General features: G+C 34.4%; 1 protein-coding gene across 3 annotated transcripts in view; it reads right to left on the minus strand.

Moving 5' to 3' along the window:
* LOC136029215 (kinesin-like protein KIF26B) overlaps positions 1 to 17,680 on the minus strand; it is a 262,695-nt gene that overhangs the window by 182,554 nt on the left and 62,461 nt on the right. For all 3 annotated transcript variants that reach the window (XM_065707416.1, XM_065707417.1, XM_065707415.1), the window contains one exon: positions 9,744 to 9,844. In XM_065707416.1, coding sequence (XP_065563488.1) covers positions 9,744 to 9,808 — 65 coding nt within the window. In that variant the 5' untranslated portion in view covers positions 9,809 to 9,844. The remainder of the gene's footprint in view (positions 1 to 9,743; positions 9,845 to 17,680) is intronic.

Below are 17,680 nucleotides of genomic sequence, written 5' to 3' on the forward strand. Positions count from 1 at the left end.
TGTAAGGACCAATCCCCTAAAAAAAAAGAAGCAAGTGGGCCCCAGCTTTCAATAGAATTTGGTTATTTGGTTTTCAGTTAGAATCAAAGGATTTTTTGTTAGGTTCGGCATCAAAGTGTTAGTATTTGTGAGTCTTGGCACTTTTCTCTTTGAACATGTTCCAGGGTCGATGTTCGATGAAATGACCTCAATTTAGTTTCGCGGATTTCTCGAATCATAGTACAAAGTTGTCCATGACTTTCTTACGTGACGACTGAGGGATAGCCTGGTTCTGGTCTATTCCTTGATGATTTCTTTGAATTATAATGACCATCATACCGCCTAAAGTAATTCCTTTCTTATGGTAGTCCTAAAGGAATAATCTGAGAGGGTCAGGTTTGGGAATTCGGGACCCCGCTTAAAATTTCAAAACTAATTCCACGGTCTCTAGAAATCTGGACCAGATTGGACCAGACTGACTGCATTGAGGCTGCTCCCGGGTTCCATACCTCCCAAAGAGTTTCATTTGCTTCTGAAATCTCTTCTTGGAGGTGGTCAGGTCAAAATCATGAGATTTTATTAAACATTTATTTAAAGGAAAATTTATCGCTTCTTTTGTTTACATCTTTTAAATTTGTAAGTTATATATATTAAGTTTTATAGTATTGAGTGTTATTCTGGGATATATATATATATAATATATATAGAAAGAGGAAAAAACATAGAAATAAACGCACACCATTAAAAAAAAAAAAAAAAAAAAAAAGACAGAAGAAGAAAGGAAGACTGTTTTCCTACTTTATTAATTAATATTGATCAGTACTTGAACGAGACCTTAACCCTTCTCATTCATCCAATTACATAGGTCAAACAGCATAGCCATACACAATCAACCGCAAAGAATAATCCGCGGACAGGCAGTTGTGCCGTAAGTAAGTATAAGTCGTCACATACCAAATATCAAAAACAATAAATAAGACAAATGATTCAAAGGCGACAATCCAGCACAAGGGCTCATCAGGAGAATACACACTTAACTATAGGGTTTCGGCACTTTAAATTCCCATATAAAGAATATATAAATTCCCGTATGAACTATATATATATATATATATATATATATATATATATATATATATATATATATATATATATATATATATATATATATATATATATATATATATATATATATATATATATATATATATATATATATATATATATATATATATATATATATATATATATATATATATATATATATATATATATATATATATATATATATATATATATATATATATATATATATATATCGGGAAAGTACGCAGGAATTTTTTTTCGGCGGGGGGGGGGGTCCAAAACCTTCGAGACAGCAGATATAAAGCAGCACTTTTTTATTTAGTAATGCAAAAAGCACGTATATCGGATAATAGAGATTAACTTTAATTTGTAGTATTGTAGCGGATGGGGGGAAGAAGAATGAAGCCTCAAAAGTACGTTTTAGGCTCAGGTTATGTTCATAGCGATTTAGAACCAGTGATTAATGTGTGAACCCAATTAAACCCAATTAAAAAAGTGAACCCATGATTAATCTATTATATCCCACTGAAAGGGAAATTTTAGGATTAACAGTGCAATATGGGTGCTGTGGGGGGTAGTTCTTCTATTGCAAAAACGTAGATTTTAATGAAAAACGATAGTTTCCAAAATTGATCCATTAAAGCTGTACTTTATCCTGAAGGGGGGGGGGGATAAACGCTCTAATATCAAGGATGATTGTATTTTGCTGTGGAAAGCAAACTTTCTTTACAAAAAAATAGTATTACAATCGCTAATTAGTTCAAAGAGGGTAAAAATTTAGACAGGAAATGGGTTAATAATTGGGCAGTAACTTGAACGGATTATTGCTTGCTGTAAAATCCCCCAAAAAAGGCTTCACACATGTATATAGATTCTTAATAAATGTCCTACTTTTGCCAGAAATCCCAAGAAACCATGGGGAAATTAAACATTTCACAAAATTTCGGGAGGGGGGGGCTCGGGCCCGAAGGCCCCAACTGCGTACGTGCCAGATATATATATATATATATATATATATATATATATATATATATATATATATATATATATATATATATATATATATTTATTTATTTGTTTGTTTGTTTGTTGTTGTTTTTTTCAGAGGTGATCGTATCGACCAGTAGTCCTATAATCTTGCAAGAGGGCTCATTCTACCGGAAATGAAAAGTTCTAGTGCCCTTTTTAAGTGACCCAAAATTGGAGGGCACCTATGCCCCCTCCCACGCTAATCATTTTCTCAAAGCCACTGGATCAAAATTCTGAGATAGCCATTTTATTCAGCGTTGTCGAAAAACCTTATAACTATGTCTTTAGTGACGAATTACTCCCCTACAGTCTCCGTGGGAGGGGCTACAAGTTACAAACTTTGACCAGTGCTTACATAAAGTAATTGTTATTTGGAAGTATACAGACGTTTTCAAGGGGATTTTTAGGTTGGGGGGTTGATAAGAGGTGGATATGTTAGGGGAACTTCTCTTGGAGGAATTTGTCATGGGGGTAGAAAATTTCCATTAATAGAGCGCAGGATTTTCTAGCATTATTAAAAAAGACAATGAAAAAATAAATATGGAAAAGCTTGTTCAACTGAAAGTAAGGAGAAGTATTAAAACTTAAAACGAACAGAAATTATTGCGCATATGATGGGCTCACCTCCTCCTAATACTCCACTCTTTACGCTAAAGTATTTTTAGTAATTTCAACTATTTATTCTACGGCTTTTGTGATTCAGGGGTCATTCTTAAGAAATTGGAACAAAATTTAAGCTTTAGTGTAAAGAGTGAGGTACTAACGATTGGGTGAACCCCCTCATATACGTAATAAAAACATGAGAACACAGAAGTTCGTTACGTAAGCTAATTTGTAAGTTAACTATATCTTTTACTAATAAAAACATTCGTAAAAAATTAAAGGCTCTAGTTGCCTTTTTAAGTAACCAAAAAATCGGAGGGCAACTAGGCCTCCTCCCCCGCTATTTTTTTTCAAAATCATTCGATCAAAACTATGAGAAAGGCAATTAGCCAAAAAAATAAATATGCAAATTTCGTTTTAATTATTCATGTGCGGAGAGCCAAAATCAAAACATGCATTGATTCAAAAACGTTCAGAAATTAAATAAAAAAAAAACAAATTTTATACTGTTTTAAAAAGTAGAGTTAAGAGAAAGAGTCAAACTTTAGCGTAAAGAGCGGGGCGTTGGCGAGGAAGCAGCCCCTTTCATATAAGAAGTAATTTCTCTTCGTTTTAAGTTTTAATGTCGCTCCTTACTTTTTGTTAAAAAAAACTTGTTTTTTTTTATTTAATATATATAAAGAAGGACTCTAAACATGCTGAGCAGGAAGCTTTCCACAGCGAATTATAGAGCTAAATAGTTTAGAGAACAAATCCTTCTGGGATGAGGAACTTCCCGCGTCTTCAAAATAAAGCAATTGTTGTGGGGAGAAGGCAATGAAAAAGATAAAATGGTGATTTCTAGGATCCAATACAGGATAAGTTACGTACGGAATAGTGCCAATATCCTAACGCAATATAACTGTTGGGATCATAGGTAAAGTCATTCTAATATTCAGGAGGAAAAGCTAAGGATTAAGGCGTATAAAATACAGCAGTTGCTTAGCACTGGTAGTAAAAACACTTTGTCCCTGTACAAGCTAATGGTTGAATGTGCAGCTGGTTGGTAGTCACAGCGTCGTAGTGTCATAAAGTCGTGCTTAAGACCAATGGATACAATACATCTTTTTAAAAAAAGAAAATTACGAAGATCCATTAGAAAAAAACAGAAGACAGGTCAAGATTGTATTTTAAACTTTTGGAAAAGAGTTATTTGATTATGAGATTCTGACAATAAATTAGAAAGTGACAGGCATTTTTCTATTGGATTTCTACCCATTAGTCGGTCTGGCAAAGGCATATTTAATTAGGTTAAAGATAGGAAACTGATCACAATTGGGACACACAAATTTTCGGTGCCCTTATCATCTGACAACTTAAACTAATAAAAAAGATACTAATAAAAGATACTATTAAAAGATACTATAAAAAGATACTATTAAAATAAACTAATAAAAGATTACGGTATTGGACTTTGCAGCTCCTACCGGCGGTTCTGATTTCCGTTTCATGGCCCTTCAGCCAGGAAGTACAAAGGGGGTTTGGGGGCAGCCATCCTTTGCTTTCCCACATCCTTTCTGCTTACCTTCCCCAGTTTTCTCCAGGCACCTATTAAGAGCTGGGTCGACTCGTATATTGTAAAGCCAAATTATTAAGCTATACATCATAAGTATTATAGAGGTTTCTTACTCACGTTTGCAAACAATTTAAAAACCTTAGTTTTGCTATTTTACGAAAAAAAAGTGAAATTTGACACATGTCATTTAGTTTTAGGGGAGTACGATACTGTCAATAAACTTAAAATAGATTGATTTAAAGAAAAACAAAGCTTTTCTGGTAGAAGTAAAAGGAGGAGTTGAAATTTAAAATGGACAAAACAGTTTTTCTTCGCAGTTTGTCCAGCATAAATCTGCATAAAAGTTTATTCGTGATTTTTCCTATATTTGTAGAATTCTGAAAAATAGCGCTTTACTGCAATCAAACCGACCCCAAAAAGGTTTTGGGGTCAAAACCGACCCCAAAAAGCAGGATGTTCTCTTAGGAGCAAAAAAGCTCGTAAGTAGCCTTTAGACAATAAAAGACTAATTTATAAGGCTCTCGTTAATATTTCACCCGCCATTAACTCATTAAATTTTAGTTTATAATTTTAGTTTTATGCTACATATACTGCGAAGCAATAATTCTTGTTCGTTTTAAGCTTCAACTTCGCTCTTTAATTCCGACACAAAAAGTTTGCTTTTCCTAATTAACTTTTGTTTGTTATTAGGATTTTCAAATACATGCAGTAAATCTTGTAAAATGATCTTTGTTTAACTTGAGCAAAAAAACTAAAGAAGTCAAGTTTTGGCTAAAATAAGGCAATAAATATTGGTTTTACCCCCCCCCCCCACCTTCTTCAAACTATCCCACTAAAGAAGATAAGCAATTTTGTCACATAAGTATAGCATTCATGGCATCTTCGAGGAGTTGCAGGTAGGATACTGAATTACTATTTATGCTATATTGCCCTATATGGAATATCTAATGTTTATTAAAAAACTAAAGGATTAAAGACTTTTAGGTTTAGAGTTAATATAGTTTAGAGAGTTTCAGACTAATACTATTGCAATTTTCCTGGTGCAACGCATCAGATAATTTTGGACTTATCATATTAAAGTATGCTTTCGTGATTTTTGGACTTCGACATTTTAGGAGTTCTGATCACTAAATTGATAATGTTATGAAGAAAACAAGACTAAATCCAGAGGGACAGAGACCCTCTGCCTCTTAATGACGGGGCTGTGTAATGCAAAAATCAGTGACCGATTCATGCGCACCTTGACAGGCCAGGGAAGTAAAACCCTAGCTGCAAAAACTTCAAAGGATTACACATTTTGACGCTCTTGCGATGTCCCAGTATCCCACTTCTGCTGAAAAAAAAAAAAAATAGAAACATGAGGGTTTCATGGTCTTTTTTGAAATTCCTGAAAATACATTTTCTTAACTTAATTTTGCTGTTAGGATAAATATATATAGTATCAATCATTTCCCGGACAAGCTTTAAATTGGAGCGAATATTTTCTTTCACTACGCAGTTTATTTTTCAATCCTCGTTATTTTTTATTTTTACTTACTAAGGGGATTGGGAGGTAGAGCATTCAAGAGGAGGATTTTAAGACTTTTGGCCAAGACTTTGACCAGCAAAAGACTTTTGGCCATGGAGATTTCAATGGTACTTTATTTATGCTTCTAAGCCTATCCACTCCAGAAATGACAAAAAAGTCCCATTTATACCAATTACGATGGTGTTTACCAAGAAAAACTTACGTTATGCATACATATATAAGTAGCAACCCCATCTGAATTGCTTTTCTGTAACTTTTTTGGGGTGGTTATTAGTATTTTAGTTATTATGTTTTTGTTTGTAAATAAAAAAATTGAATTGGAAAAAAATTAATATATGCAGACATTGACTTTCAAATGCGTTCTTAGACAGGTTTGTGGGATGTTTTGGTGCCTGCTGCTGCTGGGAAAATAGAAATAATTAAACAGTTCGCCTGATTTTAGAAAATAGGGGGAAACATCCCTTAAAAGTCATAGAATCTTAACCAAAATCACACCATCAGATTCAGCATATCAGAAAAACCTACAGTAGAAGCCTTAATCTCCTATCTACAAAATGTGGAATTTTGCATTTTTTGCCACAAGACAGATCACGGATGCGTGTTTATTTGTTTTTTTTTTTGTCTTATGTTTTTTTCCCAGGGGTGATTGTATCGACCCAGTGGTCCTAGAATGTCGTGAGAGGGCTCATTTTAACGGAAATTATAAGTTCCAGTGCCCTTTTTAAGTTACCAAAAATTGGAGGGCACCTAGGCCCCCTCCCACGCTCATTTTTTCCAAAAGTCACCGGATCAAAATTCTGAGATAGCCATTTTATTCACCATAGTCGAAAAACCTAATAACTATGTCTTTGGGACGGCTTACTCCCCCACAGTACCCGTGGGAGGGGCTGCAAGTTACAAACTTTGGCCAGTGTTTACATATAGTAATGGTTATTGGGAAGTGTACAGACGCTTCCAGGGGGATTTTTTTGGTTGTGGGGGAGGGGTCGAGGGGAGGGGGTTATGCGGGGGAGCTTTCCATGGAAAAATTTGTAATGGGGGAAGAGAATTTCCATGAAGGGGGCTCAGAATTTCTTAGCATTTTTCTAAAGAACAATGAAAAAGTAAATATGAAAAGTTTTTTTCAACTGAAAGTAAGGAGCAGCATTAAAACTTAAAACGACCAAGAAGTATTACGCATATGAGGTTTTCACCTCCTCGTAATACCTCGCTCTTTACGCGAAAGTAATTTAATTAATTTCAACTATTTATTCTATGGTCTTTGTGATTCAGGGGTCATTTTTAAGGAATTAGGACGAAATTTAAGCTTTAGTGTGAAGAGCGAGGTATTAACGAGAGGATGAACCTCCTCATATGCGTAATAAAAACATACGAATTTAGAAGTTCGTTACGTAAGTTAATTCGTAAGTTGCGTATATCTTTACTAATAAAAAGTTTCGTAAGGAATTAAAAGTTGTAGGCGCCTTTTTAAATAACCAAAAAATTGGAGGGTAACTAGGCCTACTCCCCGCTCTCTTTTTCTCAAAATAGTCCGACCAAAGCTATGAAAAAGCCATTTAGCCATAAAAACAAATTAATATGCAAATCTCGTTTTAATTATTCATGTGTGGAGAGTGAAAATCAAAACATGCATTAATTCAAAAACGTTCAGAAATTAAATAAAAAAAAAGTTTTTTTTAACTGAAAGTAAGTTGCGATATTAAAACTTAAAACAAACAGAAATTACTCCGTATATGAAAGGGGTTGTTCCCTCCTCAACACCCCCCTCTTTACGCTAAAGCTTTTTATCGTATTAAAAAGTAGAGTTGAGAGTCAAACTTAAGCGTAAAGAGCGGGGCATTGAGGAGGGAACAGCCCCTTTCATATACGGAGCATTTCTATTGGTTTTAAGTTTTAATATCGCTCCTTACTTTCATTTTATTTTATTTTTATTTTATTTATTTTTTTTTAATAGAATAAAGAGAAACATCAGCAGTTCAAGCTCTTTTTCAAAATATCCGAAAAACTGTTTTTGATAATTAACTTTCACTTTCAAAGTAAGCATAAATAATAATTTTATTCCAGAATTAAGTTTAGATGATTTTTTTCCATTAGGCGGTATTTTTTCAAATTTTTTAGTTTACACTTACTAAGGACCTCAGATAAATAATATACAATAGGGGGAGTTTTAAACCTTCAAAAGTGAGTTTATAACGGCACCCTCATTATGCTTCCCGACCTTTTGACGCCAGTAATGACATCAAAAAGTGCCATTTTTGACGCCATATGGTACTTTACGGTGGCATTATCAAGACAAACTTACAAAAAGTATGTGAATATGATTAAGAGCTTTGAAATGAACCATTAAACACATCTCTATGATGTTGTAGCAGCCTGTTAGTCCTTATAGCAAACTGACAATTTACAAACACGCCTGGGAGTTGCTGTGGCATGTGCTGCCGCCTCATTTTCGCCTCAACTTCCACATTTTTTAAGATCAGAGGGAGGCTAAAGACGGGTTTCATTACGGTACTTATGTAAAAATATTATAGGAAATTAGAACGGCATCCTTTTTATAATTTTCATTTGTTTAATTCCAAAAATGGCACCAAAAACTACCATTTTTGGTGTCATGTGGCAGTTTGCGGCAGCGTAATCGAGAGGAATTTACAAAAAGCTTGTATGTAAAGTTCAAGGTCTGTAGAGAGACACATTAAAGATTCTTCTCCGATGTTGTAGCAGCCTGCTTGTTCTGTCAGTAGACTTATTAAGGGGACTGGTAAGAGGTTTATGTTTATACATGAGAGGCCATTGTAAACCTCCAGTTAAGGGTATTGTACATGGAGAATATGATGTTACTGTTGTTATGCCTCTAAGCCTTTTTTCAGTCAAGAAATGGTACCAAAAAGTGTCCTTTTCCGAGTAATATTGCCAAGGCCGTATCCAGGAAGGGGGTGGGTACTGGGTTAGAACCACTCCAAAAAATTTGTCTCCAACTAAAAAAAAACGTAACAAAAATGGTCATCATCAAATTTTTACGTTTTTTTATTTTTATTTTACCCCCCCCCCCCGAAAAAGCACCCTCCCGAATAAAAATCCTAGACACACCCTTACATATGGCACTTACACATGGTGTTATCGAGGACAATTTACAAAAAGCATGTGGACATGAGAAGTAGCTTTTAAATGAGTCATTAAACACCTCTCTATTATGTTGTGGCAGCCAGGTCTATTAAAATGATTTTATCCCTATTTGAACTTTTAGTTATCGTCATGGAAAGGCAGTGTGGTCTTCAAAAATTATCAACATTTATACTGTGCTTGGATTCATTGCTCCTACATACTTCAAGGCGTTTTGCTACGTTTTATCATTGATTAGAAATGGTTGTGTAAACGAGTATTACGGTGTCCCTTGAAGGGTTTTATGCATACAAGTATTTATTTTTTTGTAATGTCAAGATTAGGAACAAATTTAGAATTTAAACAAGACAACCAGAGTGCATTATAAAGCAGAACATTACGTGCAACTATAATTCTTGAAATTAAAAGCCCTAACGGATTGGAAGTAAATTATTAAGTGGTGTTATAATCTTAGCGGGGAAAAAATGAAAAGCAAAAAGAAAGTACATTAATGAAGTTAACCTGATAAACTAATTAATCAAAGCTGCCAACAGATTGTATCAGGATGGAAGGCATAATAAGCATGTAGAGAGGAAAGACAGAGTGAACAAGAGAGAGAGAGAGAGAGAGAGAGAGAGAGAGAGAGAGAGAGAGAGAGAGAGAGAGAGAGAGAGAGATAGAAGAACGTTTAATGTTTGCAGGTGTATGTTCATATATATTTAGAAGAAATGAGGGGTTGCACTAGCTGATGATTTATTCTGAGTTTGTTCCGAATACGGTGGTTCATTTGAAACGTCTTACAATAAATATTCAAGCGACCAATGTAGTTAAAACTAAAGAAAGATAATAAATAATAAAAATTACCTTTCTATTGGAGAGACAACCCTTGTACTGATTCTCCGGCTTGCATAGCCTGATACGTCACTCATTATTTTAAACTCGTAATACCAAGTTGATATAAAGTACTAGAAAAAATAAATTTTTCAGCTTTTTTTCTTTTTCTGCACTTACTTTTTTCAGCAATGCCAAATGTCATGAAGCTAAATACAATAAAGATTATTTCTTTTTTTTACCAATTTTTGCTGCTGCCACTGCTGCAAAACAATAGAGCTATACATATATTTATATATATATATATATATATATATATATATATATATATATATATATATATATATATATATATATATATATATATATATATAAGAATCCTTACCAATACGCATAAAGGAAATCTTTTTCTTTTAGCCGTTTAAGGGTCACATAGAAATCAAAGCTAAAAAAGAAAGACTATTTTCCTACACTTCTGTGTTAAAAAATGCACTTTAATTTTATTGGTTTACTTTGTGAAGGCTATCGTTATATATATAATATAGTTATGATAATATGTCTTTCATTTGCTTGATGGTAAAAATTAAGAAAAATCAATTGATGTTCCTCATTGCGCAATATGTGGGGGTGGGGTTGGATATACTCATTTGGATCTGTTTTTTATAAAGTAATTATACTATATCTTGTTAATAATACCTGACGAATGTAACTACTAAAATGAGGCAATTTATTAAATGCAAAGTGTAACACTTATCATTCCGCAATATTAGGGCCGCTTATTAATGGTTTAAAGCGATATTGCGTGCCTTGAAATTTCTTTCCTTTTGAAGATTCCTGTATTTCATTGCTTGAAACTGACAAACAAAGGTTACCTCTTGGTAACTAATCAGCGTCATGAATATTCCAGTATCATTAAAATGTAACTAAGCTGAAATTATAGGGTCGAATTAAACTATCTGTCCAAAATCAAAATGCATAGGATATATTTAGCTGGTACCATATTAAATACTGGAAAGCTGAATTCTGCCATCTATTATTTGAAATTGCAAAATCAATTTGTACTGATATAATAAAAATGACAATAGAAATATAATATTGAAATAAAATATTACCTTCAAAGAAGCATTACGCTTAAAAAAAGAAAAAAGAAGAGATAAGATACAGCAATTGAAAAGAAAGCTATCACAAAATGGGTAAAGGAACTGACAAGAATTTTGAAACTAGGACAGTGTTTTGTGATATCACATCACAAAATGTGAGGAGTTGGCCAGATGTGATTTTGAATATCTAGAAGGTTTAATTTTGTCATTTTTCAAATTTTTGATGAAAATAACAAAAAAAAAATCCATTGAAAATACCCAAAAAGGCATTTTTCAAAATCTATGGGGGTGGAGGGTCCAGATAAATTAGGGACTAAACATCGTCTATCTCCCCCATTGACTAACGCATCTTGGGTCTTAGGATATCAATTTCCACCTGAAGAATTTGAATTTGAATTTATCATCCCACTATACGGTGAAATATTCCTATCAAATATATTTAAGTTAGGCACATGCGGAAGAACTGGTCCTGGAGGTATTTTAAAGGGGGGTGAAGGGAGTACGTTGATTAAAACTCAAATAGCAGGCAAGCTATATTGTTATACAAATGATTAAAGGGGGAACGTTGCCTCCTTCAACTGTTTCTCGCTCATTACGACGCGTCTTCCATGTATTATACGTATTGATTACGTTCTCAACAACTCTTCTCAATAATTTAGCAGAGTTAAAAACAGCTTCTATCTAACACTTCAAGATTTATAGGCTAATTTAGAGATATTTGTATTAAATAATGTAATTTTCAGACTATAGGCTTTGACAAGAAGCCGGCAAATATAACACACCGGCATCTACCAACTGGCCATATTGGCCATCTGGCCAATTGGCCAAATACCAACCGGCCATATTTTTGGTTTTCTACCATTCTTTCGAAAAAGAACGTGTAAAGCTTTTGTGGAAAAAAGAGGTTAGAGTGGGATTGCGGCATTCCTCTTACATATAATATATTTTCTATTCGCTTTAACGCAATCAGTAGAGACCCGATATGATGAGGCGATTTTATTTCATTTGTCTCTCCGAAGATGCAGACATCCTATGTAAAAATGATTTTCACGGGTGCAGCTAAATGTCCTGAGCATTTTTACTTTTCCAAGTCAAAATCTAATTCCAAAACGGAGATGAAAGTTTACATGAGTTTCGAATCGAAATTGACATGGTAACACACTTCCTCAACGGATTTCAGTCTCTGTTCTCTTATTTTCTTGATTCATCGACACATGTAGGATTTTTCTCAGGAGGAATGGGGGGAGGGGTTACAAATTCATTGAAAGAGTAAAACATCACGAATTCCGTGACAATTGTGGAATACCATTGCATAAATCTTAAAAAGACAATTTCAGGGTGTCAGAACTCTATCCCTTGCTGCCGGTGTGCTAAAGTTTTCACGCTTGACCAACTGCTCGGAAGTTCTCTCCCAAACATCTTTGAAAGTCAGGAGTAGACTTTTTTTAAAATAAGATTGAGTTAAAGGAAGAAACAAAATGTAAATTGAATTAAGTCAGGCCTATACATAGATGAAGCACAATCACTGAAGGAAACTTGGCGTCTGCTCGAACGACCTGCTCAGAATCATCCTGGTACAACTCCAAGAGGCGGTTTAATGAAATCTGAGATGTTTTTTAAGGTTATTAGCTGATTTGCTTGCGAGGGGGACAAAGGTGGTTTCCAAAGAGGATTTTAGAAAATAGTTAGTTCCCCTGAAGCTTTTGATAGTTTCTTGGTAAATAGTATGGGAGCCACCATTTTCCCTCATGAAAAATCACCCCATCTGAAAAATTCCCTCCGGAAAATACCCTTCGGTAATTCCTCCCAGATATCCCCCTTTCGAAACATTTCTCCTCACGAAAAATTGAGCAGCCACAGGAAAAGTACATAATAGGTACCTCAAAATGTCGATCAGAGGGCCTAAGTGGTAACAAAAGGACCAGGTATCAAAAACAGTTGTAAGACAGGGGCCGTTTGATCTTCAATCAATTTTCACTTAAAAATGGACTGGAAATTCTAATATCTGATCGAATAAGCGTACTCCGATGCTTGTGTGACCATAAGGGGGAGGTTCCAGATGAGGGAGGGGCAGCTGCCCTCCTTTACAGAATAAATTCTGATCATTTTGGGGTTTAATATTACTCTTTACTTTCATAAAAACAGCGTAGACCAGACATATTCCCAAAAATCAAGAGAGACAATATATCAATTTCCATAAGAGTGCTGCAAGATGACAGCTCCCTTTTTATTGCACAAAATGTTTCTGACGTTAATTTTAATGCTTTATTTAACTGAAGTGATTTGCTTCATAATACAGTACCGAAATGCATTATAAAAGAGGACCAGTAGGTCTTTGTGTCCCAGTAGTGACAACGTTGATTCAGGTTATGTTTAATGAAATTGTGTATAATGAGGTTTAATTTCGCATCAGCTATTATGAAGACGTGTCTGTTGGTCGTTGCTGAGTCGGGAGGGGGATGAGTACCTGAAACCACCTAGTGGGGAGGTGTTCTTTTTTCATTTTATTTTTTTTTAGATTAATTCGTGTTATTTGACTTTTTCACAATTTTGAGCAAATGGCTATTCCAAAATTTTGATCAGATGTCCTAGGGGAGATTGCTGCTAAAAATGGCAAGACAGGGGAGCTGGATGCCCTTCAATTATTTTCAACATCTCCCTCAACATGCCTTGAAAGTTTAAACTTAACACCTCAAGTGGTTCTCGAGATATTGCGGATACACCCTTTTGAAAAACGGGATGCATATAGTATCTTTTGATTTAGTTAAACATACCCCACAACATTCCTTGAAGTTTTCACCTTAATACACGTAACCTTTCCGAACTGACTTAAGTAGCAGAAGAACTGACTGACTAGAACTTTCGATTTCCCTTATAATGAACATCCGGAGTTGTCCAGAGGGATTATGGGGGAATTATCCAGAGGGAATTTCCGGAGGTATTTTCCTCAGGCAGGAATTTCTGAAGGGGGGGTGTTCTTTGGGGAGGAGTTTCTGCGGGGGGGATTTTCCGTGGGGAAATCGCCTAGCACCAAATTGTCAGTATGCTGATACTTCTCTCAGCATGGATCAATTATATTAGAGATACTCAAAAATATTTTTTGGGTCTAAGGATCTGCTAACGGTTATTTTGATAAAGAATATACTATCATCAAGTATTTGGTAAATATTTCTTATCAGAACAGTTCTGAATTAATTGAATAAAAAGAAATCCATGTTCTATTTAGGGAAGTAAAGAGTGAAATTGAAACTTAAAACGAACATACATTTTCTGTTGTTTTGGGCTTTCTTTATTTATTCATATTAACTCTGTTCGCTTTAAGTTTGGATTATTATATGATTTTATTTCTGCTTGTCTTAGGTTTAATATGACTCTTTACTTTTCTTTGAAGACCTTCTTTTTTGACAAACTTTTTTTTCACTGTTTCTGTTTGTTTTCAATTGGCCTAGTTTTATCATTGGTTAATACAGGAATGTTGTTAAGTTTCTAATATCAGTTTCTCTACTTAAGAATTAAAATGTTGAATCGTAATTTAAATTTTGGACAAAAAAGGAAGGCTTTCCAAATTTTAGAACAACAATAGTTTTGTGTAACAGACGTTAGTAGCGGTTTTTTGGATGGATAACAGACGTTATCTTTCATGGATAAAAGACGTTTATTTTTTGGATAACATACGTTTAAAAAGACGTTTTACTGCAGAATTTTGAATGGACTGGAGGATAGGGATTATTAATCATACAGATTGAAGGTATGTTTATTGTTGCTCTTCCATGGGGCTAAGGCCATTCAGATCCGCATCTTGCAGACATCCCTGTGTTTACATTAATGTTAATCCACCATTGTATAAAAGAATCTGTTCATGCTATTCATTGTAAAAGAAAAAAACAAAAACAACAACAGAACATGACGTAATGAATGAACTCAACAAGATTTGTATCCTTAATTTTTATCTTAATTAAATAAATAAAAAAGTTTTTAACTGCAAGTAAGTAGCGACATTAAAAATTAAAATGACCAGAAATTATTCCGTATATAAAAGGGGTTGTCCCCTCCTCAACGCCTCGCTCTTACGCTAAAGTTTGACTCTTTCTCACAACTCTACTTTTTAAAACAATAAAAAACTTTAGCGCAAAGAGCGAGGCGTTGAGGAAGGGACAATCAGAAAGAGTACTCAAATGGAAATAAAACCAAACAAATGCTTCATATATTTTTCACGTGCGGTGGGGCCTCTCACGCACTTTACGGGACACTTCTCGTCCAATCCCATGTCTTTGTGCAGGTATTACCAAATCTGGACTTTTAGTTTATAAATGAAAACTCATTTCAAATGGTCGAGGAGACAAGAATGCTTGGTATATTTTTCTCTGCGATAAACTTGGCAAACTATTCTGAAAGTGTTGCAAATTTATGAGTCTTATAGAGTAAGAAGAAGGAAAAAAATTGACAGCAATCCAAACCTGGACCTTTTCATTTTAATTGTTCCAGTCAGAAAATTCTTCGAGACGGAAAAAAACACTTCTAATTTTCTTTGATATTCATTTCTGTACTTGATGAATTGCTTGGCGGAAAATATGCCCTTCTTTTTGCCAGAAATATTCAACAATTTTTCAACGTTGGTCTTGACTGTTTGCACACTAGTAATAGCTTACACTTAAGGCTACAATATGAAGGCACAGAAAATCTGTAACAAACAGATTAATCTGTTTGTTATTTTTATTGGCTCTCCGGTTTTTTTGTTTCAGATTTTTAATTTTTCAAATTTTGTTTTTATTTGTTTTTTTTTTTTTGTTGGCTTTCCACGTTGTTTGGTTTCATCGGTTTGGTTTTATCCGAGTTGTATCATTCGCCTTTATTTTTGTACTTTCTAGTAATTTATCTTATGATAAATCATAAAAAAAGAAGATTGTGATAAATCGTATAATGAAGAGAGGCAGCAGTCCTCCTGAATTATTGGCTGTTTTCATCCAGTATTTTGGTTGGCCCTGAAAACCCCATTCTCAGTCTTCATTTCTTTTATTTTGTTTTTGTTAAAAACAAGAACTAATAATTCATCATGCAAACTCCAGAGATCTAGTCACATTTGTCTATATTACAGAAATCAAGTTGTGAGTTTTTGAAGTTAGTCAATGGTCATGACACTACCAAGACAGCTCCACCCCGAATTTATCTGCAAAATAGTCATGAAGTTTTTATTCTAAACCCCAAAAAGAATTGTTCTGCTCATTTCGCGGAAGTCATACAAAATTAAGTGAATTCAAATCATGCAAAAACAACTTAAAACCCTGTGCTTTTCTACTGTAAAGACATCGTCAAGCACAGTATATTTCTAGTGCATAAAGATTTAGTGCTGTTTTATGTTTTAAGTAAAGGTCGAATTTTACATAATATTGTATTTTTCTGTTGCAAAAAACAAATGATACAACACTAAGTTTATAATGCTTAATAATTGAACACCGCTTTGTGTTTTAAGTAAAGGGCTAATTTTACATAATACTATAATTAAACATTAACATAAGTAGTCAGTTTATTTGTGGTAATATTATATACATACATTACATAAGCTTAAAAACAATTATTTTTTCGTTAAAGCATCAATTTCGCTCTTTACTTTCATCAGCAAAACCATTTTCGTTAATTTTAGCTCGTTTTGCTTGATAATAATAAAGTACATATTAGCTATTTGTTAATGATAAGAGGTTATTTGCGCAGCATAGGCAGTCACAAAGAAAAGGCCAATATGAGTTTTAGTTAAAATCTTCAAATGTATGTAAATCTTAGCTTCTTGTCCAATATATATTTGACTGAGGTAATCTGTTAGCTATCAGATGCAAATTTTACTCTTCCATACAATCATTTCAGGCTACAGTGTTTTCACTACAGCTTACAAGTGAAGATGAACAGGTGACATTAGGTAACGAAAAGATTGATCAGGTTGGGAGCTTCAGTTACCTTGGTAATATTATTAGTAAAGATGGTGGGAGCAGTGAAGATGTTAAAAGTAGAATAGCTAAGGCCCAGGGTGTTTTTTCACAGTTAAAAAAAAGTTTGAAAGAATAGAAAGATAAGTCTACAAACCAAGATTAGAATATTGGAAGCTACAGTGATGACAGTGGTCAAATATGGCTCTGAAGCATGGGCGCTCCGAAAAGCAGATGAAAATTTACTAGATGTTTTCCAGAGAAATTGCCTACGGATTGTTCTGGGTACCCTGCTGACTGACCGTATTTCAAACAGTAGGTTGTACGAAAAGTGTAGTTCAATCCCGCTTTCTGGGGCTATAATGAAAGAAAGGTTGAGATGGCTAGGCCACGTTCTACGGATGAAGGATGACAGATTACCGAAGATTGGCCAACCGTCTGGGGCTACACGGAAAGCAGGTCGTCCTTGTCTGGGTTGGGAGGATGTCATAAATAAAGATTTAAAGGAAATGGGAACTTCCTGGGGGGGTGTAAAGAGGGAGGCTTTAAATAGATTAGGTTGGAGGAGGAGCGTGCGTAGCTGTGTTGGCCTCAGGCGGTTTGGTGCTGCAGTGAGTTATTATTAGTAGTAGTAGTAGTTATGATGAAAGATAAACCGTGTTGAGAGATTAATAAAATTACTTTACCGGGGAAAAATATATTTTACACAAAAACGGATGTTTAAAAACAAGACACTTTTTGGTCCTATCCCGATGCTAATCGTATATAAAATGCAGGAATCAAATCTTTGCTGTACCATTATAATTTGTTACTTAAAAAGGACACTAGTCCTCTAAACAGCCGTTCAGATGAATCCTCTTCCGATATTTTATGACCAGTGGTTTAATACAGACACCCCAGGCAAAAAAGCAAATGAAAGGAGATACTACAGTTCTACCCATGCTAAAAATCT

This window comes from Artemia franciscana, chromosome 7 (assembly GCF_032884065.1).
Source record: "Artemia franciscana chromosome 7, ASM3288406v1, whole genome shotgun sequence".
Classification (NCBI taxonomy): Eukaryota; Metazoa; Arthropoda; class Branchiopoda; order Anostraca; family Artemiidae; genus Artemia; species Artemia franciscana.